This window comes from Dermochelys coriacea, chromosome 8, assembly GCF_009764565.3.
Source record: "Dermochelys coriacea isolate rDerCor1 chromosome 8, rDerCor1.pri.v4, whole genome shotgun sequence".
Classification (NCBI taxonomy): domain Eukaryota; kingdom Metazoa; phylum Chordata; order Testudines; family Dermochelyidae; genus Dermochelys; species Dermochelys coriacea.
Window position 1 is genome coordinate 67,029,367 of NC_050075.1, and position 16,688 is coordinate 67,046,054.

The 16,688-nt window shown below is 38.5% G+C and overlaps 1 protein-coding gene across 5 annotated transcripts in view; it reads left to right on the plus strand.

Moving 5' to 3' along the window:
- VAV3 (vav guanine nucleotide exchange factor 3) overlaps positions 1-16,688 on the plus strand; it is a 255,820-nt gene that overhangs the window by 136,372 nt on the left and 102,760 nt on the right. For all 5 annotated transcript variants that reach the window (XM_038412017.2, XM_043520500.1, XM_038412019.2 and 2 more), the window contains 4 exons: positions 1,851-1,937; positions 2,622-2,707; positions 3,113-3,245; positions 3,632-3,741. In XM_038412017.2, coding sequence (XP_038267945.2) covers positions 1,851-1,937; positions 2,622-2,707; positions 3,113-3,245; positions 3,632-3,741 — 416 coding nt within the window. The remainder of the gene's footprint in view (positions 1-1,850; positions 1,938-2,621; positions 2,708-3,112; positions 3,246-3,631; positions 3,742-16,688) is intronic.

A 16,688-nucleotide genomic window follows, 5' to 3' on the forward strand; every position in this document is an offset into this window, starting at 1 on the left:
AGGTAGATGTTTACATCTTCACTGCCAGTTAAAATGGTTGGGGCCTTTTTCGGAACACACAGGCATGCAGAAGTGAAGTTCACAGTATTTTTGCTGCTGAAGGAGGTCCTGCAATTCACAATAGATCTAGCAAATATTTGTTAACTAACCACAAACTCTCGTCTAAGGAGGCTAAATCAAGGATATTGCTACAGGCTTTTTTAGTAACTGAGCCAATAGGTTTTATATGGCATGGAGTAGAAATGACTGGCTTCTATTTATTTGTAATATCCTAATTTTTACATTCTGTCCCATAGTTCTCAGCTTCCTAACCATTTGGAAAAAAATTTGCCTTTCTCAGTTTTACTAGTCTTTTACAAAATGGGTAGAACTTCCATTACTGCAGATCACCTCAAATTTTGGTTAAGAGTTTCCCAATAAGATAAACACAGTTCTCCTTCCTCACAACTTATGTCCTAATAATGTCTTTGTTGCCTTAGGCTAGAAGGCATTAATATCTCTCCTAGTGACCATTACTCCACATGCTACTGCAAATGGCACAAGCAAGTGCTTTTTAAAATAGCAGTATCTCATTACATGTTTGATGCTGTATCCCTTGGCAGTCTGCAATTCCCTCTGCAACTAGCAGTACTCTCTTACTTTCCTTTTTTTTGACGCTGTGCACAGAGTTCAGTTATTGTTTTCATTATATTTTCCCACTCTATCCTTTTCCTGGTTAATATGTTAGAAAATTGTTCCATTTAGCACATATTTCCTAAAATATGTTTGCTCCTAGATATTACAGATTATATACCGCTGAGGACATACAAATGAGGATAAACACCTTATTTGAATAGAGAAAGATAAGTGGCAAATTTACCAGCACATTCATTGCACAAATATAGAAGATATACTGGTCCACGGCTTAAGATCATATCTAAACTTTTTCCAGATCCCAACACTATATGTGGAAAAGATTCATTTTCCAGAGTCAGTCAGGCCCATTATTGTGCATGGGACCAAAGAATTACGCTGGCTGTTGGCATGCTAATATATAACTTCTATTTTGTGGTTCAGACATTACTGCCCTCTCACTATATGCCTGGGTCTTGAAGTTGTAGATATTTGGGCATCCTACTAAACCTATCCAGGATTACTGCATATAGGAGCAATTAGAACCTCGACTTGGTTACATCTTTTACGCAGGCCTGGTTGTCATCAGATCTCTGAAATCATGTGCAAATATCAAGACTGAATGAGGTATCCCATTTCCTGACTGAAAGAAGCACTCCACCAGGCTGGAGCAAACCATTTTTAACTTAAACGCTGGTTTCTGTAGGTGGAGATGACATTCCTTATTTCGCTATTAATTTTTTCTTAGCCCAGCTGATACCAGTGCTTCTTTGTGCCTGGCTGATTTGGGGTAGGTCGCTCTCCTGTTGGAGCTCTTCCACTCTGGATAAATAATTTAAATATTTACTGGAGCACAGCCATGAACCTGAGTCTCCCATAACCCAGGTGGTTTCCCGAACAATTGGGCTGTTGGACATTACGGGAGTCTTTTTTTTCTTTTGCCAAAAAATTCCAAAGATCTAGATTTCCTTTATGCAGAATGTGAATATTTTTTGAGTTCTCAAAATTTTTACAGGATGAGAATATCATTTTCTGCCCAGCTTTAATAGAGACAGTTTTTAAAAGCTTGCATACTTAGGCATGTATATCAGCAATTTCTGAACACTTAAAATAACTTTTAAAAAGTGTTATTTTGCAGATTAGGCAAAATAATGAAGATAAATACAGTTGCTTAAAATAATGTATTGGAATTTTTCTGACTGAAATATTCCCCCCTCCTTTTTTTTTTTATGCTTTAGGACTTGGCTCAATATGTAAATGAAGTGAAGAGAGATAATGAATCCCTCCGTGAAATTAAACAGTTTCAGTTATCAATAGAGAATTTGGTATGTGGTAGGCTATATTTACACCCTTGTTTATTCCAGCTTTTCACCATTGTTCTACTTTACTGATATCTACTACTCCTTATCATCTTATATAATGCTAGAAGCCTGGGTAAAATTCAGCTATGTGTATGTGGTGTTCTTTTGGCTGGCCTGGAATGATATCTGTATACAGTGACTTCCTCTCCATTTCCTTAGATCAGTGGTTCCCAAACTTGTTCCGCTGCTTGTGCAGGGAAAGCCCCTGGCGGGCCATGCTGGTTTGTTTACCTGCCGCGTCCACAGGTTCGTCCGTTCGCGGCTCCCAGTGGCTGCAGTTCTCTGCTCCAGGCCAATGGGAGCTGCTGGAAGTGGTGGCCAGTATGTCCCTCGGCCCGCACCGCTTCCAGCAGCTCCCTTTCCCTGCGCAAGTGGCGGAACAAGTTTGGGAACCACTGCCTTAGATGCATGCAGCTAAATCAGTTTTGTTGCATGGTGCACCAGGTCCCTTGGTGGGTGGAATAAAAGGAGTTTGTTTATGCCATATCATCCTTAGTAGGACCAAAAGGTGCCAAGTTCTTTTTGACGCTTGGAGAATCTGGCTTTGTAGTATAATAACCAACTGACACTTGAATGTCAGATATTATCTTAACTCTTCTGCTGGCATATATGTTAAATAATGAATTTATTTCCTTTTTTTGTTTTTAGAACCATTCTCTCTTAATGTATGGAAGACCACAAGGTGATGGTGAAATAAGGATAACTACATTAGACAAACGTGCAAGGCAAGACAGGTGAGAATATAGATACAGTACTTGGGTTGCTAAAGACAGAATTGGTATTAGATAAATGCTTGTAAACTACAACATGGCATCTGCCTGTGAAATTTGGAATTCTCATGCATACATCCTCCTTCCATTGTACACATGTAGCTCCTATTAATATTTAATGTCAAGGAAGTAAATTTTCAAAGTGGTTCATGAGAAGTTAGCCATTACATTAATATCTAAATCCCTATGCACCTCTTGCAAAAGTACTTTAAGTGGTTCATGTTTTGTTACCCAATAGTTTAATTGCTAAATTTCAAAATCATAAGTGCTCCGTGCAATGCTTTTATATGAGAGTGTATTATTTTAAAAGGATTAGTGTATTGGCATACAGACAAGTTTTTTAACCCTTTATATATTATGTTTTCATAGGCATATCTTCTTATTTGATTTAGCTGTAATTGTGTGCAAACGGCGAGGTGATAATTATGAAATGAAGGAAATAATAGATCTTCAGAAGTACAAAATCACAAATAATCCCACCACTGATAAAGAAACTAAAAAGGTAAATGTTTATAATACTATTACATACAAAATATATACCACTATTAAATATTTGAAATCCATAGACCTTGAGTATATGAAATATTGTGCAACCACACTTCAGCAATTTGTGTATTTTTTTTTTAAATGTCAAAGCCATATAATATCAAAAACACACTGGACATTGTGGTTTAAAGTATGACTATTAAAGGGCTTCAACTATGTTAATTTCTGATGTAATGAAGAGATATGAATGAGCCATTATTAAACTGAACAGAAATGCAAAATGGTACGATCTCCATTTTTCCGAACTCAGGATTGGTGTTATACGATGAATATAAAAATATTGTCTTCTTTCTGCCTGAATATTAAATTGTTAACCAGTGAATTGCCATACCTTTCACACAGTGGTCTTATGGCTTCTACCTCATCCACATACAAGGACAAAATGGTTTGGAATTTTATTGCAAAACTAAAGATTTGAAGAAAAAGTGGCTTGAGCAGTTTGAAATGGCACTGTAAGTATATATTTTTCTGTTATGTAAACATTTCTTTAAACAGTATATAGGAATATTTTAAACAATGCTTTAATATGCATTTTAAATTGTAACAATAATTCTGCACACACCAGGATACTCTTTTATTTGAATTTTTGAAAACAGAACTCATAGCGGACATCTACAATGTAAGAGTATTTCCTGAAACACTTCTAGGAAAAGATAGAGGGCACTCTAAGCTATGTGTTGCTTTCCAACATAGCTGGTAAGATTGTTTTACTAATACAGTCTGAAACACCTAGGGAAAATATTAATTGTTTTAGCAATAAATATTTAACATAATGGTGACTGATTTTTCCATCTTTATTTCTTGGTACATTGAAATACATTTTAAGAGGTATGGGGATGTTGGCTTTTTTCCTAGTGGCTTTAAACTAATTTATTATGTAGCATTTGGATCAGGTTGCTTGGTTTATTAAGTTTGATTTCCATTGCTTGACATCGTGTGTGTGTGTGTGTGTGTGTGTGTGTGTGTGTGTTTTTCTAATGTAAAAAAATAGCATGAATGTGTTAGACTTCTCAAAAAGTAATATGTCAGAATATAGCACTGCAGATTACATTATAGTTATGTACTTTCAGCTTTATTTTTATTTCTGATTCTGTTGGAAAAACAAACATGGTATTGATACTGAAAGTATTCTGATTAAATTTAAAACACAGGAACAAATAAATCAGGTGGAAAAGAGACAGTCACTGCGTTATTTATTTATTTTTTTAAAAGAGGAGGGTGCAGAGGGATATTCCCATCTAACAATGGTGAAATTAACAAAGACAGGGTATCACTTATATGAATTTTTGGTTGAATGAAAGGGATGTCATTAGCTGCACTCCATTGAAACACACTTACAATCTTAATTCCTGTTAATTACATTTTTTGTTTAATTTTTTCCCTTTTTTCTTTTAATGAGAGCCAAGAGTTTAAATTGGGGTAGCATAGAAGGTATTCAGGAAGAGAGCCTTACTCTGCCATGTGTGCTGAGTTCCACCAAATATGGTTTCCCTTCCTGCTGACATTATCAAATCCATAGAAGTATGACTGCTAGTGGGACTTGTTCCTGGGTGTGATAGGTGGGGAGCAGACAGGCTTTTAATCGGCCAAGTACATCGAAAACTAAGCTCTTTGCCATGTCTCTCTGGTTCCCTGCATATATCTCCTATGCTGTCATTGTTGATACTTTTATTGTTATCTAAATATAAAGAAATATCCCTATTAAAAGCCCCCAACGTCCTAATTAATTAGACTTATGATTGAAAATAATGCCCACCCTGCCATAATTATACAAATAATGATTAGCTCAGCCAGCTAATGAATCAAAGCAGTAAAACAGCCTCCCCCCACACACCCATCCCAAGGAACATACCTACAGCCTTGTCCCAGAACTTTTCCTGGTTCCCTGCATGCCTTTTTCATGTCCCCTCTCCCTGTTCCCTTTCTCTGTGCTATTGGGATTCCTTGCACCCGCTTCATCCTATTCCTACCAGTGTCCTCCCCCAAATCCATATGTCCCTCTTTTTGCCTGCCTCAGAGGCACCTTGCTGTGGGTACACGCATGGCCCCACAGTATGCCAACATTTTTACGGCTGACTTAGGAGATGAGAGCTGAGGAAGCATTGTTCTAACGCCCCTACTCTACTTGCGCTACATTGATGACATCTTCATCATCTGGACCCATTGAAAGAAGGCCCTTGAGGAATTCCACCAGGATTTCAACAATTTCCACCCCACCATCAATCTCAGTCCACACAAGAGACACTACAGTGCAAATAAGCGATGGTCATATAAACACCACCCTATACCAGAAACCCACTGACTGCTATCCTTACCCACATGCCTCCAGCTTTCATCCAGACCACATCACACCATCCATTGCCTACAGCCAAGCTCTAAGATACAGCTGCATTTGTTCCAATCCCTCAGACAGAGACAAACATCTATAGGATCTCTATCAAGCATTCTTAAAACTACAATACTCACCCGCTGAAGTGAAGAAACAGATTGACAGAGCCAGAAGGGTACCCAGAAGTCACCTACTACAGGACAGGCCCAACTAAGAAAGTAACAGAACGCCACTAGCCATCAACTACAGCCCCCAACTAAAACCTCTCCTGCACATCTTCAAGGATCTACAAACTATCCTGAAGGATGATTCCTCACTCTCACAGACCTTGGGAGACAGGCCAGTCTTCGCTTACAGACAGCCCTACAACGTGAAACAAATACTCACCAGCAACCACACAACAAAAACACTAACACAGGAACCAAACCCTACAACAAACCCTGGTGCCAACTCTGTCCACATATTTATTCAAGGGACACCGTCATAGGACCTAACCACATCAGCAACACCATCAGGGGTTCGTTCACTGCACATCTACCAATGTGATATATGCTATCATGTGCCAGCAATGCCCCTCTGCCATGTACATTGGCCAAACTGGACAGTCTCTATGCAAAAGAATAAATGGACACAAATCTAACATCAAGTATGATAACTTTCAAAAACCAGTAGGAGAACACTTCAATTTCCCTGGATGCTCAATAACAGACTTAAAAGTGGCAATTCTTCAACAAAAACTTCAAAAACAGACTCCAACGAGAAATTGCAGAACTGGAATTAACTGGGCATCATTAAATTAGGCCTGAATAAAGACTGAGAATGGATGGGTCACTACAAAAACTAATTTTTCCCCCTGCTGATACTCGCACCTCCTTGTCAACTATTTGAAATGGGCCACCTTGGTTTCATTGAACTCATTAGCACTACAAAAGTGATTTTTCCTCCCTTCTTGTCAACTGTTGAGATTAGCCCACTTCCACCTTAATTGAATTGGCTCGTTGGCACTGACCCCCCACTTGGTAAGGCAACTCCCATCTTTTCATATGCTGTGTATTTATACCTCTCTACTGTATTTTCCACTCCAGGCATCTGATGAAGTGGGTTTTAGCCCAGGAAAGCTTATGCCCAAATAAATTTGTTAGTCTCTAAGGTGCCACAAGGACTCCCCGTTGTTTTTCTTGCTGATACTGGGAAACATGGTTCCATGCTGCATTTTCCTGTGACAGTCTCTCCCATCCCATCCCCAGGCCTTCATCTCCAATCTGTGTTTTTTATGCTCCCTTTGCCTCCCTTACCTCTTCCCAAACTTCTTTGCAGTCATGTTAAACCTGATCTCCAGCACCCTCATATTGTGATTCAACTAAAGATAACAATGACTCCACTTTAAATGCCAGTGTATTTGATGCTGTGCATGGACTTCTTTAATTTTGGCCAATGTTTGCATGAAAGTTTTGGTGTTTTCGTATCTTCAAATTATCCTGTTTCTCTCTCTGTGTATGATGAGCTAATGCAATCACACTTACCATACTTATAAAAATGGTAAGGTGTCAGCCAAGGCACAGCACCACTCATAATAGTGCTTTGGAAAAGGTAATTTATTGTTCCTGATTATCAAAAATGATCAGAACACAGGGCTTGGAAGTTCAATGAGTTAATACAATAGCCTTTTACCTGGGTTCCCCTCTGGCCTAGGTCACCAGTGAAAATGAGATTTGGTGGTCTCAGCCTTGTCCCTTATGGATATTAGTCCACCTCATAAACCCACAACACAATTTAACATGATTGGCAGTCGTAATCTAGAGCAACACAGGGCTGGAATAGTAGGGTTCCTGCAGGTCAGGGCTGAGTTGTATTAGCAGAACTGAATTGTAACCTTGCATAGTGATATTCTTTGCTCTAGCCAGTGTTATCGCTTCCTTATTTGTAAAATCATTAAAACTCACTAGATTTAAAAGAACTTGCAGCATTTAATCAATTTTGAAATCTCATACCTTTTTATTTTTCGTTATTTGTGGGTTTTGGCTTTATGGAATATCTCCCAAAAGTGGCACTCCCCTGATTTCCCGCTCCCATGAGTTACCTCAGCATGTAGTGTGCTAATTATAAATTATAGATTATAAATGCTGAAGTATGGAGTCTGCCTTTGAGAATAAACCAGGGGTTCTCAAACTGGGGATTGTGACCCCTCAAGGGGTCACGAGGTTATTATATTGGGGGGTTGCAAGCTGTCAGCCTCCACCCCAAGCCTCACTTCACCTCCAGCATTTATAATGGTGTTAAATATAAAAAACACATTTTTAATTTATAAGGGGGTTGCACTCAGAGGCTTTCTGTGTGAAAGGGTCACAAGTACAAAAGTTTGAAAACCCCTGAAATAAACTAACCCCATTGTTTTTCCGTATTGTTTGGTGAGTCTTTTTTTTTAAGTTGTATTTCCTACTCTAAAAGGTGTCTATTAAAGTATAATTCTGTTCTGAAAAATTACTGTAGTAAAATGACAGTTTCTTCAGCACATTCAGAATTGTAGTTGCTGACTTAACAGGCAATACATTTTAACTACGTATTTAGCACTTTTGTTAGGACTACAAAATCAAAACAGCTGAAAAGAAATGAGCTGGATTCTTTCCTGTCATCAGAAATAGGATTTTACAATGTTTCACTCAGTTATATCTATGCAAACCCACTGCTGTCTGAGAAGCTTCCTGAATGAAGCTAGGGCTGCACAGGTGTTACTAAAGAACCTAATTTGTGAGCAAATTCAGATCTTATTTACATCATTTAAATTAAGAATAGGGCCCAGTCTACACTCGAAAAGTTTTACTGATATAACTGTCCATTCAGGGTGTGGTTTAAAAAAACAAAAACCTAAAATATTTATTTTTAGCATGGAGACAGAGGTACTAACACAAAGGTCCCTTATATTGGTATACCTTATTTTGCTTCTCAAGTCAGAATAATCTATATTGGAATAATCACATTTATAAATTTTCTATTGACAAGCCCTAAGTATACTGAAGTGTCAGTAGAATTAATCCTGATCTATACTGGTGTAACCGAGATCAGAATTTGGCCCTTGATGTGCAGAGCCTGACATTACTGATGGAATGTGTAATGGAAAGAACCCAACTTGTCTCTCAGAAACCTAGGCTGAGTTTGCAAGACTGGAAGAAAATGAGCAGATTTGATCTGGAAAACATTGAGAAAAGATAAACATGAAACCTCGCATTGTCACTTTTCAGATTAGAACAGCTCTTTACGCAGAAAATTGGGAATACTTTTTATCCCCATGAGAATAGTCCAAACTCTAGGCCTGATCTACGGTAATATGACAGGTCAGCTTGTGGTGGGGGAAGCTTGAGAGCAATGGGTACTGCTACAAGATACAAAATGCATTAAGATATTTTTAACTATTTCCATTTATGTGACATTTGTGTCATTTGCTGTTAATCTGAGACTATTATTTTGTTTAGAAAAATGGCTAAAATCTATGCACCTCAACTTTTATTACCACTTAGAATTTCCTAAGGATTTTTCATAAGAGAGCTAGTACATATGCTCTACATCCTCAGTGACATGATAAACTGCAACACCTCAGCACTAAATTTGATGCAGTTGACCTATTCACACTGATCTCCAAAACTGAGGCTGGCTCAGTTGGCCTTGAATCTAATGTGTTGTGTACAACCTTTCAAAATTGTCAGTTAGTTCAGGGTGCTGGATCTTCTTGGCAGCATTCGAAGGAAGTGGGCCACTGGGGCAGCACACTAAAAATCACAGTTGGCCTCCTAAAGCTGGAACTTTTGATAGACTAACATGCATGATTAGTTTGTGAGAGTATTCCACATGAATAAATGTAACTGGCAAAGAGTAGTCCAATGTTGTCAAGGTTCCTTCCCCACTCTGAACTCTAGGGTACAGATGTGGGGACCTGCATGAAAGACCCCCTAAGCTTATTCTTAACCAGCTTAGGTTAAAAACTTGCTCAAGGTACAAACTTTGCCTTGTCCTTGAATCCTATGCTGCCATCACCAAACGTGTTAAACAAAGAACAGGGAAAGAGCCCACTTGGAGATGTCTTCCTTCCAAAATATCCCCTCAATCCCTACACCCCCTTTCCTGGGGAAGGCTTGATAAAAATCCTCACCAATTTGTACAGGTGAACACAGACCCAAACCCTTGGATCTTAATCACAATGAAAAAGCAATCAGGTTCTTAAAAGAAGAATTTTAATTAAAGAAAAAGTAAAAGAATCACCTCTGTGAAAATCAGGATGGTAAATACTTTACAGGGTAATCAGATTCAAAACATAGAGAATCCCTCTAGGCAAAAACCTTAAGTTACAAAAAGACAACAAAAACAGGAATATACATTCCTTCCAGCACAGTTATTTTATCAGACATTAAACAAAAGAAATCTAACGCATTTCTAGCTAGATTACTTACTAACTTTTTACAGGTTTCAGAGTAGCAGCTGTGTTAGTCTGTATTCGCAAAAAGAAAAGGAGTACTTGTGGCACCTTAGAAACTAACAAATTTATTGAGCATAAGCTTTCGTGAGCTATAGCTCACTTCCGATGAAGTGAGCTGTAGCTCACGAAAGCTTATACTCAAATAAATTTGTTAGTCTCTAAGGTGCCACAAGTACTCCTTTTCTTTTAACTTTTTACAGGAGTTCTGAGCTGCCTTCCTGATCTGTTCCCGGCAAAAGCATCACACAGACAGACAGACCCTTTGTCCCCCCCCCCCCCAGCTTGTATCTTGTCTCCTCATTGATTATTTTGGTTCAGGTGCCAGTGAGGTTATCTTAGCTTCTTAACCCTTTACAGGTGAAAGAGTTTTGCCTCTGGCCAGGAGGGATTTTACGGCACTGTGAACAGAAAGGGGTTACCCTTCTCTTTATATTTGACAGATGTGCTTTTAATAGTAGCTTGTCCATTTTGAGGGGATTACAGTTCTCTCTATATGTCTGCTTAACTCTCATTGATATTAATGGGAATTGTACATGCATAAGGGAAGAACAAAACCATATGTTGTGTGATGGGTTCTCCCCCGGGGTGCCACCTGGAATTGGGGTACAACTGAGCCCTCTGACCCATGAGCCTGGGCTCCCTCTCTCACTGTGCTGCTGTGACAAGCTGCAGACATGCTCCCGGCCTTACACTTCCTCCAACATTACCACAGGTAAGGACACATGCAGCAGCAGTTACATGCAGGCTCTTTGACTAGTCACTTTCTGTGAACCAACAATAGAAAGGCTAAAGCCCAGGTAAGTGTCAGCTCCCCAGGCACTCCCCCCACTGAGCATAAACCCAAAATTATGCCATCTTGTGGTGCACAGGGAACAGTACAGCATAAACTCAAAAAATCTTCCCCCCCACCCCGCCCCATGTGGAGAGGAATGTGCAACAGCCTCTCTGAGCTAAGATTCTCACACAATCACTCCAAACTCACTGGTTTAGATTAAAACATAAAATAAATGTATTCACTACAAAAGATGGATTTTAAGTGATTATAAGGGATAGCAAACAGATCAAAGCAGATTACCTAGCAAATAAACAAAAATGCAAACTAAACTTAATATACATATAGATTGGATATGAATTAGCAGATTCTCACCCTAACTGATGGTACAGGCAGATTTGTAGATTCTTAAGGCACAAGCTGCATTATCTTTACAGCTTGGGTTTCTCAAGTCTTCATACATAGGTCTTCATGAAAAAATCCCTTTAGCCTGTATCCAGCACGTCCCACAGTACAGTCTTTTTTCCTGAGGTGTTTCCAGGCGTTGTCTTATGTGGGGAGTGAAAAACAACAGATGATGTCAGTTCCTGCCTTATATAGTTTTAGAATATGGTGGGACCACTTTGTTTCAAAACTTGGTTCCCAGACCAGTTTTTAGAAAAATACTGACATCCCAAGATGGAGTCCAGAGTCATGTGGTCTGGTCCCATGCCCTTGCGGTGTTATAGCAGCCGTTGTTTACAGGGTGACCAAAATGCCCACAGGAAGGGTAAGCTTAAATTGTCTTTGCTGATGGGCTATCAGCCCCGTCTGGCTTCTTCATTGTTGTACCTCAAAGACTGGCTGTGGGTGTTTTCCAGAGTAAGCCCATTTGAAATTCAGATCCCTAATCAATATTCATAACTTCAGATACAAAAATGATCCAGGCATACAAATAATCATATTCAGAAAATCATAATTTTCCCAATGACACCTCACATAACTTATCTTGTACAAAATGATCATAATTATGCCGTAATCATATTTTAATATTACTATGATGAGTATGGGGTGCAGTGTCAATGTTGTTTCAACAAAGTTGTGCTCCTTAAAAGCAGTAGTAATAAATCTAGTCAGTTGGTGTTTTGTTTTTGCAGCTGTATTAGTAATTTTGGTTTAGATTATAGCTATGTAGTTTAATGTATACTATTGTTTTTAAAAGAAAAACTGCTATGGAAAGTGTTTAGTATACAGGAAGTGGTAGGCTATATACAATCTTCAGCATGCCTAATAATGTAGATGTTAATGGAAAGGCATTACATATCTGAGAAACTGTTGATACTGTGTTCAGCCAAATTATTACACTCCTCCACCTTAAGTTAATGACCTACAATGTAAGTATAGTAAAAGTAATAATCGTGAGCTTTGACCTAAGAGATCAGGTCCACTGTTTCTTGTAATGCTTATAAAGCTATTTTTAAAAAACAAATTGTAAAAGTGTGAAGGCATTATTTTTCTAGAACACACCGATTTCCCATCTAGTTCATTATCCTTCCTCCAATAGTGACCAGTGCTAGTTGATTCAGTGGAAATGTTAAATTCCCCATGATGGACATAATAATTATGCAAAAGAATACAACATGTAGACTTAAGATTCCTTCTTGATATCAATCAGTATGAAGTTTGTGCTACAAAGCAGGAGAGTTGATGGCTCTTTCAGCTTTATTCTAGCTAATTCTACTGCAGATACCTTTCTTATTCTTACAAGCTATTTTCTTCACAGAACCCTGTGGCAATGAATTCCAAATGTTAACTGTGCTTTACTTAAAATGTTTTCCCCTTTTTGTCAGACTTAAGTGCTTTTCTTTATAATTTTATCAAGTTATCCTCTTGTATTCATAGAATCATAGGTTGAATCATGTAGGGCTGGAAGGGGCCTTGAGAGGTCATCTAGTCCATCCCCTACACTGAGATTAAATAAACCTAGCCCATCCCTGACAGGTGTTTGTCTAACCTGTCCTCCAAGACCTGGTATTCTGCAACCTCTAGGGGTAGTCTATTCCAACTATAGCCCAGACCCCGTTAATTGACTGGGCTGGACTCACCTGATATGATTCAGGGGGGATGGGCCTACTCCACCCACAGGGATCAGATATACAGTCATAGCAAGGCAGTGATGTGCAATATTGATTTATATTGGCATTACATTTTCTGTGCTATTCTGTGTTCCCTTCTTAATGCAGAACATATTTTCATTCTTTGACCACCACTGTGCACTAAGCAGATGTCTTTATTGAAGTGTTCACAGTGACATCTAGATATTTTCCTTATAAGACTACAACTGCATACTAGATTTACGCATTGAGTTAGCAACTCAGAACTGTCAGTGTAATTACAACATGCAAAATCTTGCACTCTCGTCTGTGCTGAATTTCATCTGTCATCTAGTTTGTCATCTAGTTTCATCATGATGTCTAGTTTGCTAATTTCATTAGGTCTTTTTGTAGTTTCTCATTGCCTTTCTCACTGCCTAATCTACTGTAAATTTTGCCATCAGCAAACTTCAGCTTCACTATTCAAACCCTCTTTCAAGTCATTAAGAAATATGCTGTATAAAACAGTGCTGCCTAGGTTCCAAGATGTATAGAGCCAAATAATATTGCAGTATTTCATGTAACATTGTTATTTTTAACATTCTCCAAATCCATGGAATCCTAAATGCTAAGATCATCAAATGCTCTTTGTGGTGCGGAACTTTAGGTGTTGAATTATAAGTGCTGTATTGAACATTGTAGTGATTAGGGTATATGATGGGCCAGTTGTCCCCATGTGTAGCATTAATATGAGTCCAAAATAAATATATGTTTATGTTTTTATTCAGGACCCACTTAGTATATTAACAGTTTCACAAGGCTATGGAATCTTGTTCCAAATAAGCCTAAAACTGGATGTTAAACTGTTTTTGTCCTAGGAAGAATCAAATATTTCATTGAGCTATCTTAAATCTCTCATTTTGGGCAGCATTCTTAAATATTTGAAAGCTCTGTCTCTCACGAAAGAGAGTTGCTGGATGTTGTGCTTTTAATTTTAACAGTGCTGTATCCAGTTTTTGGGGTGTTAGTAGGTTCTTTAGTAGTTTGTGCTGCAGTAGAGGTATGATCTAGTTTGCTGGTTTTGAAAACTCATTCTTTAATTTGGACACCAGCTGTTGTTTTCTAACACAAGAAAGCCAGAACAGTCCATCTGAATGGAAGAAAACAATCCTGAGATTCATTGACACACAAACCTGATAAATATGTGCATCACGTCTTGCACAAGCACACACCTACATTTTAAACTAAGAAAGCTCCATAATGCATGGATATAGTCCATTGGTTACGTAGAGTGGTTTTTTTATGATTAGTTTTTTAAACTAGTGCTAGAGACAGGGTAAATGAAAATGGTTCTCTTATCTATTATTATATCTCCATTTCCCAAATTTGCTTTATGCTCTGTGACTAATGACTTGTTGGTCAAAGCCAACTCAGATAGATCTGCTCCCTCAGATGCTGCATTAATAATGCATATGCATTAAAACTCCTTCTGAGAGACTATTTGAGCTGTGACATATTGAACACTGACATACTAAATTAAAGCTGTTGCTATCAATACATTTTAAAAGCTTTAGGTACACACTGCATTTTCCAAACAGTCTGGAGAAGTATTTCACTTTTAACAATCTGGATCTAGGTTCATTTAGTTTACCAAAGCAAAACACAAACATGCCTGTCTGGATTTCCTTGATATCCTGCCTGTTTCCTGAAGTGGTATGAAAAGGGAGAAGGAATTGTGTTATTTACCTCTGTAGGTAGAGATGTTATTAATCTGGGTCATGCATTACAGCTAATGTACCACAAATGGTACTTTATTTGAAAAAATGGGAATCAATGGGGGTAGAGGAGGGGCCACAGAAAGAGAGTCTTCCCAGTGGCAGAATAGAGGGTAGGGATTAAAGTGGCCCAGGCTGCAGCTACCTGCTGTGGAAAAAGGGAGGAGCTCATGTTGGCTTCACTGCCTGCTATCCAGTCCTGAACAGTACTTCCCTCCTATGCCCCATAACACCATTTGCTTGCCTGGCATTTCCAGGTTTGTCAGTTTTGTGGATGTATGGCCTCCTGGAATTTTTGGGGCAAGGTAATAGGTGTTGTAAATGGACATACTGCGCCTTCCTTCCCCACACCCTAAGTTTTCTTAAGGATGATCCTTCTTGGAAGGATCTGCATCCTCTTGTCTTCAGGAAGTTCCTGGTGTACCTAGTGTTTCTCCTGGTCCCACACCAATAATGTAAAAAGGGGCAGGGTTATTTCTTCAAAATGAAAAATTCAGGAGATGGCCCTAAATTACCTGAACTCAAGCTACATGAAAGTTTTATTCACTAAAACTGTGGGGAAGAAAGAGATGTTTTAAGTTGTTGAGTTGCACATAATTTTATCCCCAAAATTACTGAAAATGTAGTCTAGAGCTGTGGTTCTCAACGGGGGGTCAGTAGCCTCCGGGGGACCCTGAGAGGATTTCAGGGAGTCTGCCAAAATAAACCAGACAGCATAGAAAAAATAAAAACTGTTTCACCTTGCACTGTTCGGGCACTTTTTTTTTTTTAAAAACGGAGAGCATGTTAATTTTCCTGCATGATATGCTGAAACCTATTGGCTTCAGCAGGGCTGGTGTAGTTAGGGGGTAACAAGCAGGACAATTGCCTGCTGCCCTATGCCACAGGGGGACCCGGGTGGCAGGGCTTGGGCTTTGGCTTCAGTCCTGGGCGGCGGGGCTCAGACATATTAATATTTGACCATAATATTTAGTTTTTATTTTGTACGTATATTATCCTTTTCTTTTTTATATTATATAGGTGTGTGGGTTTAACTGTATAACTATCAATTTAATACAGCTTTTAATCTACTAGATATGCAGGAAAACAATTGTGGTACAGGTGGGCCGTGGATAGCATGTGGGGGTGGTGGTGGGAGGTGGGGGCGGGGAGAGACTCAGAAGGAAAAAGGTTGAGAACCCCTGGTCTAGAGAAACAAGAAATGGGAAGCCAGATCTTAATAATTGTCTCTCTTGAAGCAATCTGGGAATTTGACTCTCACTATTTTAGTCACATGGGGTTCTTTCCATGCCTAAGCGGACACCAGGGTTAAAGACCAGCAAATTAATCACAATTATTATTTGGTTATTAAAGAAAGGGGTGGGGGAGTAAAAATAAGTACAATCCAAAACAGATACAAATAATAAACAATGGTTACTTCAATTACAATCTATTCTGTCTGTCTGTGGAGAGCTTTCAACAGGAATCCTACCTTTGTGAGTGTGTCTGTGCTGGTGGGGATGCTCTTTTCTAGGTAAACTAAAATGAAAGTATGTTATTCCCAGAATCCAGTGAGTCTTGTCTCAGTGTAACATAGATAGCTAAGATAGTTTATAGATGGGCAATGGAATTTTATTTAAGGGTTGGTGGATCCTGTTTGGTTTAATATGGATTACTTAAAGAGTTAATAAGTGGGCAGTTGTTAGTAATCTTAACTAAGTCCTATGAAAGCAAATGAAGTTTTACCTCAGTTATTTAAAAGAAGTCCTTCAAGGAGAAGTCTTGAGCAAATTAATTAATATTAAGAATCTTACACTATTTCTTTGTGTTTAACCAGATTAAATGTTGTCTCCTCTTCAGCAGTAATTTTAAACCATCTGGAGAATCTGTAAATATCTTAAAATGCAATAGTATTTCAATATTTTAGTAAAATGATTAAAAAAAATTAAATCTATTCTGTTGGCAGTGTTTTTGCAAACTCTAACCATTGATGAAGGTATAGTG